This window comes from Oncorhynchus masou, chromosome 23 (assembly GCF_036934945.1).
Source record: "Oncorhynchus masou masou isolate Uvic2021 chromosome 23, UVic_Omas_1.1, whole genome shotgun sequence".
Lineage (NCBI taxonomy): Eukaryota > Metazoa > Chordata > Actinopteri > Salmoniformes > Salmonidae > Oncorhynchus > Oncorhynchus masou.
In genome coordinates, this window is record NC_088234.1 from 8,890,911 (window position 1) to 8,905,098 (window position 14,188).

Genomic DNA, 14,188 nt, shown 5'->3' on the forward strand with positions numbered 1-14,188 from the left:
TATTTCCCCATTAAATGCCCCATGTTAACACTAATATAATATAATAATAATACACTGATCTTTGTAACTCCTTATTAGCATTTTCAGAAGTCAGACTGAACTGTGATGTCATATTCAGGGACGGACTACACTGTGATGTCATATTCAGAGGACTGACTGAGCTGGGATGTCATATTCAGGGACGGACTACGCTGTGATGTCATATTCAGGGACGGACTACGCTGTGATGTCATATTCAAGGGACTGACTGAGCTGTGATGTCATATTCAAGGGACTGACTGAGCTGCGATGTCATATTCAGAGGACGGAGCTGGGGTTTAATATTCAGTGGACAGGCTGTGTGTTGTATCACAGTGTGGTTGTATTAGCATGACAACATAGAGTTAGTTAGTTGGTTGGTTGGTTGGTTGGTTGGTTAGTTGGTCCTTGGTTTAGTTTAATGGCTGTACAACAGATAGAGGACAGGTGCATCCCAATAATATTTCCTTCCTCCTGAAGTGTACGCTCTATCCAACTCTATGGTTCACTATTTCCGAAAATCTAAAATCATTGGATCGGTGTAGGCATTTCCCACCATATTTCCTATACCAGTAATTTATATTCAAATCAGTGAAGGAAAGTGAACAAGTGCACACTTTGGGAGGAAGGAGAGATCTGTGTGCGCCATAGAGTTGCACTAGAGAGCTCATCTAAAATATATTTTCCAGTGCACCCTCTATCCAACTCTATGGTCTCCTCTCATTGAGAATGAAACCAAGAAGGCATGGTACATAGTCTTTACACCAGCCTTATACATATCTATATTCACACCTTATTGATTTATTTATTCAGCATAAAACCCATAGTTTCTTTGTTTGTTTAGTTTTTAAGACAAACATCGGAAATGTCTCTTATACGACACACAGTTAGAAACAATCGATCAATCATCGTCATGATTATCCTCAAATTTCATTGGTCTAAATTAAGTTTGTCAGTTTGGTCCACCCTCCTTTCTGTTTCCGGTTACCTGATATCCTGTTTGGGCATTATGTCATTTCCTGCTTGGTTATAATGGTTGTAACCAGGGATGGAATTGAAGGATTTTGGGCACAGGGTCAGCCGGACTAGTAGACAAATAGATAGATAGTCTGGGTCCAAAATCAACTCCACGCAATATTTGAAAAGACAAAATGTCACTAGTCGGTGGGCTAGTTGGTTACATTTTCTACTAACAGGTTAGTTTAATCTTAGTTTTATATCCAACAATAGTGGGGGTTGTTTTTATAAGTATTTTAATATATTTCATATTCAACATTTTCTTTATTGCAAAGTTCAATTATTATCATTCCGTACAGTTCTCACATAATAATTAGTCTTTTAATATCATCTTCTCTGTCATTCCAATGTTTTTAACATACTTCTTCATAATAATCATCATTTTCATTATTTATTATTTTCTTTACAATTTCGCAATAACAACATCTACACACCAACGCCGTCGAAAAGTGGGAGGGGCAAGGTCTTCCTTAGGGAGCAAGGTGACTTGGGATTGGCTCAACAGGAGCGAGGGTGGCGGGGAAAGGGGTGTGGTCTAACGTCCTCTACTAGCCTATCACTTTAAGACAATATTAAGACGTTTACAGTCTATTGGAGAATAAGGCTGGGCGGAGTGAGCGAGGGAAGGAAAGAGAGGAAGGAGGAGAGGAGGGTCGTAATGCAGGGGGCCTCTACCTGTTGGATTAGAGGCTTTCACTGAGATGACCTCTACCTGTTGGATTAGAGGCTTTCACTGAGATGACCTCTACCTGTTGGATTAGAGGCTTTCACTGATATGACCTCTACCTGTTGGATGTTAGAGGCTTTCACTGAGATGACCTCTACCTGTTGGATTAGAGGCTTTCACTGATATGACCTCTACCTGTTGGATTAGAGGCTTTCACTGATATGACCTCTACCTGTTGGATGTTAGAGGCTTTCACTGATATGACCTCTACCTGTTGGATTAGAGGCTTTCACTGATATGACCTCTACCTGTTGGATGTTAGAGGCTTTCACTGATATGACCTCTACCTGTTGGATGTTAGAGGCTTTCACTGATATGACCTCTACCTGTTGGATGTTAGAGGCTTTCACTGATATGACCTCTACCTGTTGGATGTTAGAGGCTTTCACTGATATGACCTCTACCTGTTGGATGTTAGAGGCTTTCACTGATATGACCTCTACCTGTTGGATGTTAGAGGCTTTCACTGAGATGGAGAATACTGACTCTAGTGTTAGATAGAGAATACTGACTCTAGTGTTAGAGGGAGAATACTGACTCTAGTGTTAGATGGAGAATACTGACTCTAGTGTTAGATGGAGAATACTGACTCTAGTGTTAGAGGGAGAATACTGACTCTAGTGTTAGAGGGAGAATACTGACTCTAGTGTTAGAGGGAGAATACTGACTCTAGTGTTAGATAGAGAATACTGACTCTAGTGTTAGATAGAGAATACTGACTCTAGTGTTAGAGGGAGAATACTGACTCTAGTGTTAGAGGGAGAATACTGACTCTAGTGTTAGAGGGAAAATACTGACTCTAGTGTTAGAGGGAGAATACTGACTCTAGTGTTAGATAGAGAATACTGACTCTAGTGTTAGAGGGAGAATACTGACTCTAGTGTTAGAGGGAGAATACTGACTCTAGTGTTAGAGGGAGAATACTGACTCTAGTGTTAGAGGGAGAATACTGACTCTAGTGTTAGAGGGAGAATACTGACTCTAGTGTTAGATGGAGAATACTGACTCTAGTGTTAGAGGGAGAATACTGACTCTAGTGTTAGATAGAGAATACTGACTCTAGTGTTAGATAGAGAATACTGACTCTAGTGTTAGAGGGAGAAAGGGAGAATGCTCTTTCCAACATGTCCTCTCTGCCTGCCTCCCTTCCCACTGGCGCAGACGTCAATTCAACATCTACTTTTCATTTACATTTGGCTGACAAAAAAATGTCCCCATGACATTGGATTTAAGTTGCAAATCCAATCCGTTTCCCACGTTGAATAAACGTCATTACGCTTCATTTTTTGTTGTTGTTGAAACAACGTGGAAACAATGTTGATTCAACCAGTTTTCGCCGAGTGGGTTTCCTTTTGTTCCCTCCCTGTGTCTATTCCTCCTCTCTGTCTCCCCCAACCCACCCCTCCATCCTTCTCTCTTCCGCTCTTCCCTCGCCCCTCCATCTCTCTCTCTCTAGAACCCAGGTATGTGACAGTATGCCTCCAGTGATGACAGCAATATATAGATCAGCCACATGAAGAAGAAGACCAGTGATGTGATGATCTTGGTCGTCCTCGGCCCTCCGAGCTCCCCGCCCGCCACTGACGCTCGCCGTCGGTAGAGGAGGATCATCACGCATATGCACGCCATCACCGTGAAGAGCGTGACGGAGAACGCCAGCGAGCCCGGGTCGACACGAAACACCTGGCCTTTGGAACGCCAGAACACGGCGGCGATGGTCCACGCCACTCCGATCCCAAGGAAGACGTTCACGGCGTTGCTACCGGTTACGTTGCCGATGGAAGCGTCGGCGTACTGGTCCTGGATGGCGGCCACCTTACTGGCAAAGGTGTCTGGGTAATAGTGGAGAGTGGAGGGGGGAGAAGGAGGGGGTAGTAGTGGAGAGGGAGTGGGTAGTAGTGGAGAGAGGAGGGGGAGAGGGAGGGGGTAGTAGTGGAGAGAGGAGGGGAGGGGGAGGGGGATAGTAGTGGAGAGAGGAGGGGGAGAGGGAGGGGGGTAGTAGTGGAGAGAGGAGGGGGAGAGGGAGGGGGATAGTAGTGGAGAGAGGAGGGGAGAGGGAGGGGGATAGTAGTGGAGAGAGGAGGGGAGAGGGAGGGGGATAGTAGTGGAGAGATGAGGGGAGAGGGAGGGGGATAGTAGTGGAGAGAGGGGTGGGAGAGGGAGGGGGTTGTAGTGGAGAGGGAGAAGAGAAGAAATAGCAGAAAGAGAAGGGAGAGGAGAGGGGGATGAGGAGGGGGAAGGATGGGAGAAGGGGGAGAAAGGGGGAGGGGGAAAGAGAGATAGATGGTGAAGAAAAGTGGGAAAATGGATGAAAAAGAGGGAGAGAGAAGACCAGATTAAATAAGGCAGGTGAGAGGAGACACACATACCAACTCCCTTAAGGCGGTCATAATTCTGCACGCGTACTCTGTCACACCTACAGCCCACAACACACACCTGGGTACCGGGGCACGAAGGTTACAGTTTAAAATGTCATTACATCATCATGATTACACAATTAGGACAAACAGAGGGAACATAGAAGGAGAGAAAGGAAGAGTGTGTGTGTGTCTATGAGTGTAGGGGGGGCTGTGTGTGTGTGTGTGTGTGTGTGTGTGTGTGTGTGTGTGTGTGTGTGTGTGTGTGTGTCTGTCTATGAGTGTGGGGGGGGGGGCTGTGTGTGTGTGTGTGTGTGTGTGTGTGTGTGTGTATGGGGGGCTGTGTGTGTGTGCGTGTAATCTACCTGGTACAGAGGTCCCTAGTGCTACAAACACCACTGCAGTGACAGAGTCCTTCAGACCCACAGTGCAGCCGAAGGCAGAGGCCAGGTCTCCTGTTACAGCCGTCAGAACTCCTAGCAGGGAATCAAAAACACATTACGACAGACAGTTAGATTCCTTCCTCACCAGCCCACACTGGTAAACAACCTTTAATCGTTTGCTTCGCCACACGTGACCTTCGCGCTTCCCGTCTTAGTTGATGCCGCAGGATAGTGGTATTTCAAACTGAGTTGACCAATCCTTGGTTACACATGAATTTCGTGTTACCTAATATTAAGGGAGATGGACAGCCCAGCCATTCCAGTACTCTGTAGGGTCAGGGGTCAGGGTTACCTACCGATGAGACTGATGGAGACGAGGAAGCAGGCCCAGCCATTCCAGTACTCTGTAGGGTCAGGGGTCAGGGGTCAGGGTTACCTACCGATGAGACTGATGGAGACGATGAAGCAGGCCCAGCCATTCCAGTACTCTGTAGGGTCAGGGGTCAGGGTTACCTACCGATGAGACTGATGGAGACGATGAAGCAGGCCCAGCCATTCCAGTACTCTGTAGGGTCAGGGGTCAGGGTTACCTACCGATGAGACTGATGGAGACGAGGAAGCAGGCCCAGCCATTCCAGTACTCTGTAGGGTCAGGGGTCAGGGGTCAGGGTTACCTACCGATGAGACTGATGGAGACGATGAAGCAGGCCCAGCCATTCCAGTACTCTGTAGGGTCAGGGGTCAGGGTTACCTACCGATGAGACTGATGGAGACGATGAAGCAGGCCCAGCCATTCCAGTACTCTGTAGGGTCAGGGGTCAGGGTTACCTACCGATGAGACTGATGGAGACGATGAAGCAGGCCCAGCCATTCCAGTACTCTGTCGGAGGGACAAAGGCAAACAGAACTTTCCAGAAGACGGTGAGGAAGTGCATGATGTAGTCAAAACAGGACGGGAGACGCTCTTCACCACTCTCCTCATCATCATCATCACCTAGAGAGAGAGAGAGAGAGAGAGGGGGCAGGGAGAACAGAGAGTTTGGGTTCTAATTCTGTTCAGTCGGTACGAAATGAATCCTGTAGACTGAAAGTGAAATGACGTGAACAGGATGTGACATCACGCAGAGAGGAAGCAAGGTCGGTACCTGCGCTGACAGTGACGGCAGAGACAAACTGCTCTCTCCAGCTGCAGCTTCCCACCACCAACGCAAGATTAGTCTTCTTGATCAGCTTATCTACTGTGTTCTACACACACAATAGAGACCCCCCCACACACACAGTCAGTTAATTCACAATCACACACACACACAGCTGAATCTTAACTTGAGATGAGAGAAATCTTGGATCTGCAATTCAATGGTAATGTTCCCCACATTAGTGGAGACTGTATTCGCGGTAAACAGAAATGGTCAACAGGCAGTTAACCCACTGTTCCTAGGCCGTCATTGAAAATAAGAATTAACTGACTTGCCTAGTTAAATAAATAAATAAATCGATAAAAAAGCATTAGTGGAGACTGTATTCGTGGTAAACGCCATGTGTCGTACACGTGTTTAGCAGAGGTTATCGCGGCGTGTAGCGAAACGCTTGCAATCTATAATGCGTCTTGCCATCCAGATTGAATAGAGCCCTCATGCTCGTGGATCTCCACGGTAAGGATTTACAGCAAGATCAAACGAAGAAAACAGAGGGTTTGATTCAATCGGATCCGCTTTAGTCAACATCTGCATAGCGGTTGTTTTGACGGTGTCGGAGGTGGAACTGAGTCAGAGCTGTCAAATTCACATGCAGCTCCTGGAATTACACCTAAAGTGGACAACAATAATAATAACAATAATTATTATTATTTTTTTATAGAGTAAAGTGTTATTTTTCTCAAACCCGATAAATAAAAGGTATGTACAAACAATCCAAAACAACAATCCATGCTATATACTGGTGTCACCAGATCCAGAGGACTGCCATTGGCTGCATTAAGAGAAATCCCATGATGCATTGTTAACAAGACTGCCATCGGCTGCATTAAGAGAAATCCCATGATGCATTGTTAACAAGACTGCCATCGGCTGCATTAAGAGAAATCCCATGATGCATTGTTAACAAGACTGCCATCGGCTGCATTAAGAGAAATCCCATGATGCCTTGTTAACAAGCTCTAACACTGGAATGTCAGATGTGATCGACACCTCCGTTAGACTGATAGAAATCCTCATTATTTAATTTAAGGATTTTTAATGTGTTAATATAGCCTACACTTTCTAGTTCTGAACTTTTATTATGAGTGGGGCGGGGCTACGTGACAACGATCTGGAGCTGCTCACCGATTTGACAGCTCCAACTCCGACACCAACAAATCATCTGCTACGCGGGTGTCTGCTACCGTCGGTTAAACGCTTGATCTGATCGAATACTAGGCCTGAGTCGATCTCAAGTTATGATTCAGCTTATATAGGCAATGCAGTGAGGGAATAAGTTAGTAGTCGTTTTTAAATGTGCTTATTAAAGAGGTTTTACACACACACACACACACACACACACCCATGCACTCGCGTACAGAAACACACAAGCATACTATTAATACAGAGACCGAAAGAGAGACTATACCTTCTTAGCTCTTCTCATAAGTGTATTCACCCCACACTACACACACACACACACACACACACACACACACACACACACACACACACACACACACACACACACACACACACACACACACACACACACACACACACACACACACACACACACACACACAAATGATACACAAATGAATACACAAAACATTCTAAAAGCTGTCTGAAGAACAGAAGATAAAACACAAAGGGTCTTGTCAACATTAGAAAAGGTTTACAAGTGAGAAAACATTCCCATTACATAGCCTGGCACATTTAGCCTTACGTTAGCAGTTCCCATTACACAACCTGGCACATTTAGCCTTACGCTAGCTGTTCCCATTATATAACCTGGCACATTTAGCCTTACGTTAGCTGTTCCCATTACATAACCTGGCACATTTAGCCTTACGTTAGCTGTTCCCATTACATAACCTGGCACATTTAGCCTTACGTTAGCTGTTCCCATTACATAACCTGGCACATTTAGCCTTACGCTAGCTGTTCCCATTACATAACCTGGCACATTTAGCCTTACGCTAGCTGTTCCCATTACATAACCTGGCACATTTAGCCTTACGTTAGCTGTTCCCATTACATAACCTGGCACATTTAGCCTTATGCTAACCTGACAAGGTGGCAGTGATGATTTCCTGTAAGAAATCCTGCATTCATCACGTGTAACTACGTCAATGATTTTAATTGGCCGATGCACATTTTTGAGATGGATATTTGTTTAATTTTGAAAACGTTTTTCTTAAACTTTTTTTAATGTTCGCCGGTATAGACCCAAAACAAATGCTCGAAACAAATGTACAAAACAAATGCCCAAAACAAATGTACAAAACAAATGCCCAAAACAAATGTACAAAACAAATGCCCAAAACAAATGTACAAAACAAATGCCCAAAACAAATGTACAAAACAAATGCCCAAAACAAATGTACAAAACAAATGCCCAAAACAAATGTACAAAACAAATGCCCAAAACAAATGTACAAAACAAATGCCCAAAACAAATGCCCAAAACAAATGCCCAAAACAAATGCCCAAAACAAATGCCCAAAACAAATGCCCAAAACAAATGCCCGAAATAAATGTACAAAACAAATGCCCAAAACATACTCCAAACATACTAAAGGAGGACTCAAATGAACACAGATACCTTGAACTCGTATGACTCTTCGATGACCACCTCTATCCGTGTGTTTTCTCCTAGACTGGGACAGCCCATCTTGGCCACCTCGTCATCCGTCGGCTTGTTCTCATTGGAGTCGCCTAGGAAACGGGGGAATGACGGACAGGTCAGAAAATGTGAAGGAGAGCCAAGATGGGCTGACGGGATGAGTTCCCAGAAAGCTTTGTAGCTAACGTGGCTTTCAGAAAACCCATCCTCTGCTGTAAAGTGTGTGTGTGTGTGTGTGTGTGTGTGTGTGTGTGTGTGTGTGTGTGTGTGTGTGTGTGTGTGTGTGTGTCTGTGTGTGTGTGTGTCTGTGTGTGTGTGTCTGTGTGTGTGTCTGTGTCTGTGTGTGTGTGTTCACTAGCTGGCATCACTATCGCTGCATAATTAAATCACACCCACCTGTTATCAATAGCGCCTTAGACACAAGCTACGCTAACACAACACTTGACACTGTTGGTGGTTATCATTAGCCTCCAGACACAAGCTAAGCAGTATGTCAAACAAAATCACGCTAACGCTACATATTATATTAATGAAACTCTGCCCGAGGCTGGTGGCTTTTCATGTTGAACATGAAACATATGGAGTCTTATTCAGGACATATTAGAAAAAGGAGAGAGAATCATTCCGGTCATATCTCAACACAACGTATCATTTCAGTCATACGTGATTTGTTTCAGGAAACTAGGCGTCACTACTTTACAGGAGAGCCATTTGAATGTAAACTTTTTCTTATCAAAATGCGTTTTTTTGGCAGAAATGCCTTCTGGAAAATGTGAACTTTAATTTGCCTTAATAACAAACATGTATGCCATCTGTAAATACACATTAAATGGTTAAATTACGAGCCCAGTTGGTTTAGCTCAGAAAAAGACAGCAACCTTTCCGTTAGCCATGATTGGCTAAGATAATGAATGGGCTGGACATGCCGAGATATGAGTTTGGATTGGTCAGCCATATAGCACGCTTCTGTCTATTAGAGCTGGTCAGTATGTCTAGGTAATCCTGTCTAACGCAGCTTAAAAAAAAAAACGTTTTATTGCGTAGTAAAACTGCATAAACCTAAAGTCAAGTTAAAGTGTACTGCTAGCTAACGTTACGTGTATGCTCTCCACTTTCTGGAGGACCGAGTTTTGAAATCAGTGGAATTTGAGTATGATAGCTAAGGAGATGGAGAAAACACCTGTCTCCGGATTACATCTTCAAACGAAGGGCAACCGTGAGTCATCCGTGAGAGAGACATGTCCATCCATGATGTATACGGGTAAGATAGTCTAGCTAGCTACATTTTTAGTAGACATGACACGTTCCTAAATTTGAAAATAAAAGAGAGCCGCACACTCTTGGAGCTCAGATGCAAAAATTTAATGCCAACGTTTCGACAGCCAAGCTGTCTTCATCAGGGTATGATGGTACCCTGATGAAGACAGCTTGGCTGTCGAAACGTTGGTATTACATTTTTGCATCTGAGCTCCAAGAGTGTGCGGCTCTCTTTTATTTATTTTATTTTAAAGTTTCTACTCCGCTAGCCAGCACCTCGTCTTAATAGGTGTGTGTTTCTTTTTCTTCTAGAACGTTCCTAAATTTGACAGAAAGTGGTTTCACTTCAAGTTAAAGTGTACTGTTAGCTGGTTATTGTTAGCTGTCTAGCTCGCTAGCTAACGTTATGCATATGGTCTTATTCCTTGTATCTTAGACACATTTGCTTAACTAGTTATAGCCTAATGCTAACCCTAAAACTAACCCTGCCTCCTAACCCTAAAATAAATTCTAACCCTAACCTTAACCCTAAACCGCCTAGAAATAGCATTTGACCTTGTGGGGACCAACAAAAGGTCACCAGTTGGTCAAATGTTTGTTTATTTACTATTTTTGTGGGGACTTCTCCACCCAAGAATAGGTAAACACGTCAACAGACACACACACACACATTTTAAATCGTTTATTTGAATCCACCAATCAAAAAAAAAAAGGATCCAAACATTTCAAAGGCCCCTGTTTGCACGGCCCTCCAGGGTACAGAAAGCACCTCCTTCTCTAAACAGCTAGTTTGCCCACGACAGCTGAAACAGAGCAGCAGCAGCCAATTTCTTTGCCCTAGTTTTTTTTTCAGGCCCGCAATCTGTGTACATGGCTGAGACTGCCAAATATCAGTGCCACCAGCTTGCACCTACTGTACACCCGAGGCTGTCCAAGTGTGCCACAAGGGGCTGGTTCTTTAAGCAGCTTCTCGACACACACAGACACAGACAGACAGACAGACAGACAGACAGACAGACAGGCAGACGCAGTCACACACACCCACAGTCACACACGCACTCACACAGTCACACACGCACTCACACAGTCACACACGCACTCACACTGTCACACACGCACTCACACACGCACTCACACACACACACCGTGTTTTTGGCCAGCATCCAGAAGTAGCGGTTCCCCCAGCTCCATTGTGAAGGTCTTGTTCTTTTCATAAAGCTCATCATCAATAATCTTCACCTCGATTATCTTCCTGAAGACAGAGAGGAAGAGAGAGGAAGAGAGAGAGAGAAGAGGAGAGAGAGAGAGAGAGAGAGAGAGAGAGAGAGATGAGGAGGAGAGACAGAGAAGAGGAGAGAGAGAGAGAGATGAGGTGGAGAGAGAGAAGAGGAGAGAAAGAGAGATGAGGATGAGAGACAAAGAAGAGGAGAGAGAGAGAGAGATGAGGTGGAGAGAGAGAAGAGGAGAGAAAGAGAGATGAGGATGAGAGACAGAGAAGAGAGAGAGAGACAGAGAGAGAGAGAGATGAGGAGGAGAGACAAAGAAGAGGAGAGAGAGATGAGAAGGAGAGACAGAGAAGAGGAGAGAAAGAGAGATGAGGATGAGAGACAGAGAAGAGGAGAGAGAGAGAGATGGGGTATAAGGAGGAACAGAAGAGAGAGAGGAGAAGGAGGAGGAGGAGAGAAGGTGACTTTAGTGACACTATTAAACTGACATCCCCATTAAAACCATAAAATCCCCATTAAAACCATAAAATCCCCATTAAAACCATAAAATCTCAATTAAAAACCATAAAATCACAATTAATACCATAAAATCACCATGGAAACCATAAAATCACCATTAAAACCAAACCATACAATCCCTAATAAAACCACAGCAACACCTGAAAAGATTAAACACGCAATGCTCAGAGGTGAAGAGGAGAGAACGAGAGGAAACACACACACACACACACACATCTCACACACACATCTCACACACACATCTCACACACACACACACGCTGTGTAGTTATGACTAGCTGCCATATTGAGGATTAGAGGTCTGTCTCAGCGCTGAACGTTCTCACTACTGATAATTCACTGACTGACCCTCGCTGTGGGGGTACATTATATATACACTGTCACGTATATTGTATGCACTATCACACATTATCACATATATTATATGCACTATTATATATTATATATACACTATCACATATATTATATAAACACTGTCACACATTATCACATATATTATATAAACACTGTCACATACTATCACATATATTATATATATACTATCACATATATTATATATATACTATCACATATATTATATATACACTATCACATATATTATATATACACTATCACATATATTATATATATACTATCACATATATTACATATACACTATCACATATATTATATATATACTATCACATATATTATATATATACTATCACATATATTATATAAACACTGTCACATATATTATATATATACTATCACATATATTATATATATACTATCACATATATTATATAAACACTGTCACACATTATCACATATATTATATATACACTATCACATATATTATATATACACTATCACATATATTATATATATACTATCACATATATTATATATATACTATCACATACTATCACATATATTATATATTATATATATACTATCACATATATTATATAAACACTGTCACACATTATCACATATATTATATATACACTATCACATATAATCACATATATTATATATACACTATCACATATAATCACATATATTATATATATACTATCACATATATTATATATACACTATCACATATATTATATATACACTATCACATATATTATATATATACTATCACATATATTATATATATACTATCACATATATTATATAAACACTGTCACACATTATCACATATATTATATATACACTATCACATATATTATATATACACTATCACATATATTATATATATACTATCACATATATTATATATACACTATCACATATATTATATATACACTATCACATATATTATATATACACTATCACATATATTATATATATACTATCACATATATTATATAAACACTATCACATATATTATATATATACTATCACATATATTATATATACACTATCACATATATTATATATATACTATCACATACTATCACATATATTATATATATATATATACTATCACATATATTATATAAACACTGTCACACATTATCACATATATTATATATACACTATCACATATATTATATATATACTATCACATATATTATATATATACTATCACATACTATCACATATATTATATATTATATATATACTATCACATATATTATATAAACACTGTCACACATTATCACATATATTATATATACACTATCACATATAATCACATATATTATATATATACTATCACATATATTATATAAACACTATCACATATATTATATATATACTATCACATACTATCACATATATTATATATATATATATACTATCACATATATTATATAAACACTGTCACACATTATCACATATATTATATATACACTATCACATATATTATATATATACTATCACATATATTATATATATACTATCACATACTATCACATATATTATATATTATATATATACTATCACATATATTATATAAACACTGTCACACATTATCACATATATTATATATACACTATCACATATATTATATATATACACTATCACATATATTATATATATACACTATCACATATATTATATATATATATATATGCTATCACATATATTATATATATATATATATGCTATCACATATATTATATATACACTAAAACACACAATCACATCTATTATATATACACTATCACATATATTATATACATATACTATCACATATTATATATATATACTATCACATATATTATATATATATATGCTATCACATATATTTTATATACACTAAAACACACAATCACATCTATTATATATACACTATCACATATAATCACGTATATTATATATACACTATCACATATAACCACATATATTATATATATATATACTATCACATATATTATATATATATACACTATCACATATAATCACATCTATTATATATACACTATCACATCTATTATATATACACTAAAACACATAATCACATCTATTATATATACACTATCACACACTATCACTTATATTATATATACAATATCTCTCTCTGTCTCTTTCGCTCTCTCCGTGTGTCTCTCTCTCTCTCTCTCTCTCTCTGTTTCTATCACTATATCTCTCTCTCTTTCACCATATCTTTCTCTCTCTTCCATCTCTCTCCTCTCCCCCTCTCCCTCTCCCCCTTCTCCTCCTCTCTTCTCTTCTCTTTTTTTCTCCCCCCTTCTCCTATCGTCTTCCTCCACTCCTCCCTCTCCCTTTCCCCCTTTTTCTCACTTCCCCTCTCCCTTTCCCCCTTATTCTCACTTCCCCTCTCCCTCTCCCTCTTCTCCTCACTTCCCCTCTCCATCTCCTCTCCCCCTTCTCCTCACTTCCCCTCTCCCTCTCCTCTCCTCTCCAGTTGTTTATGACTGGGTT

General features: G+C 40.6%; 1 protein-coding gene across 1 annotated transcript in view; it reads right to left on the bottom strand.

The window, feature by feature from the left end:
- Positions 1-1,329: 1,329 nt before the first annotated feature.
- The window catches only part of LOC135510253 (sodium/calcium exchanger 1-like), a 109,204-nt gene continuing 96,345 nt past the window's right edge, over positions 1,330-14,188 (bottom strand). Inside the window, exons 10-15 of the mRNA XM_064931050.1 lie at positions 10,709-10,815; positions 8,286-8,398; positions 5,648-5,747; positions 5,335-5,496; positions 4,485-4,595; positions 1,330-3,594 (exon numbers count right to left, since the gene is read on the bottom strand). Of these exons, the coding sequence (XP_064787122.1) occupies positions 3,215-3,594; positions 4,485-4,595; positions 5,335-5,496; positions 5,648-5,747; positions 8,286-8,398; positions 10,709-10,815 (973 nt within the window). The 3' untranslated portion in view covers positions 1,330-3,214. The remainder of the gene's footprint in view (positions 3,595-4,484; positions 4,596-5,334; positions 5,497-5,647; positions 5,748-8,285; positions 8,399-10,708; positions 10,816-14,188) is intronic.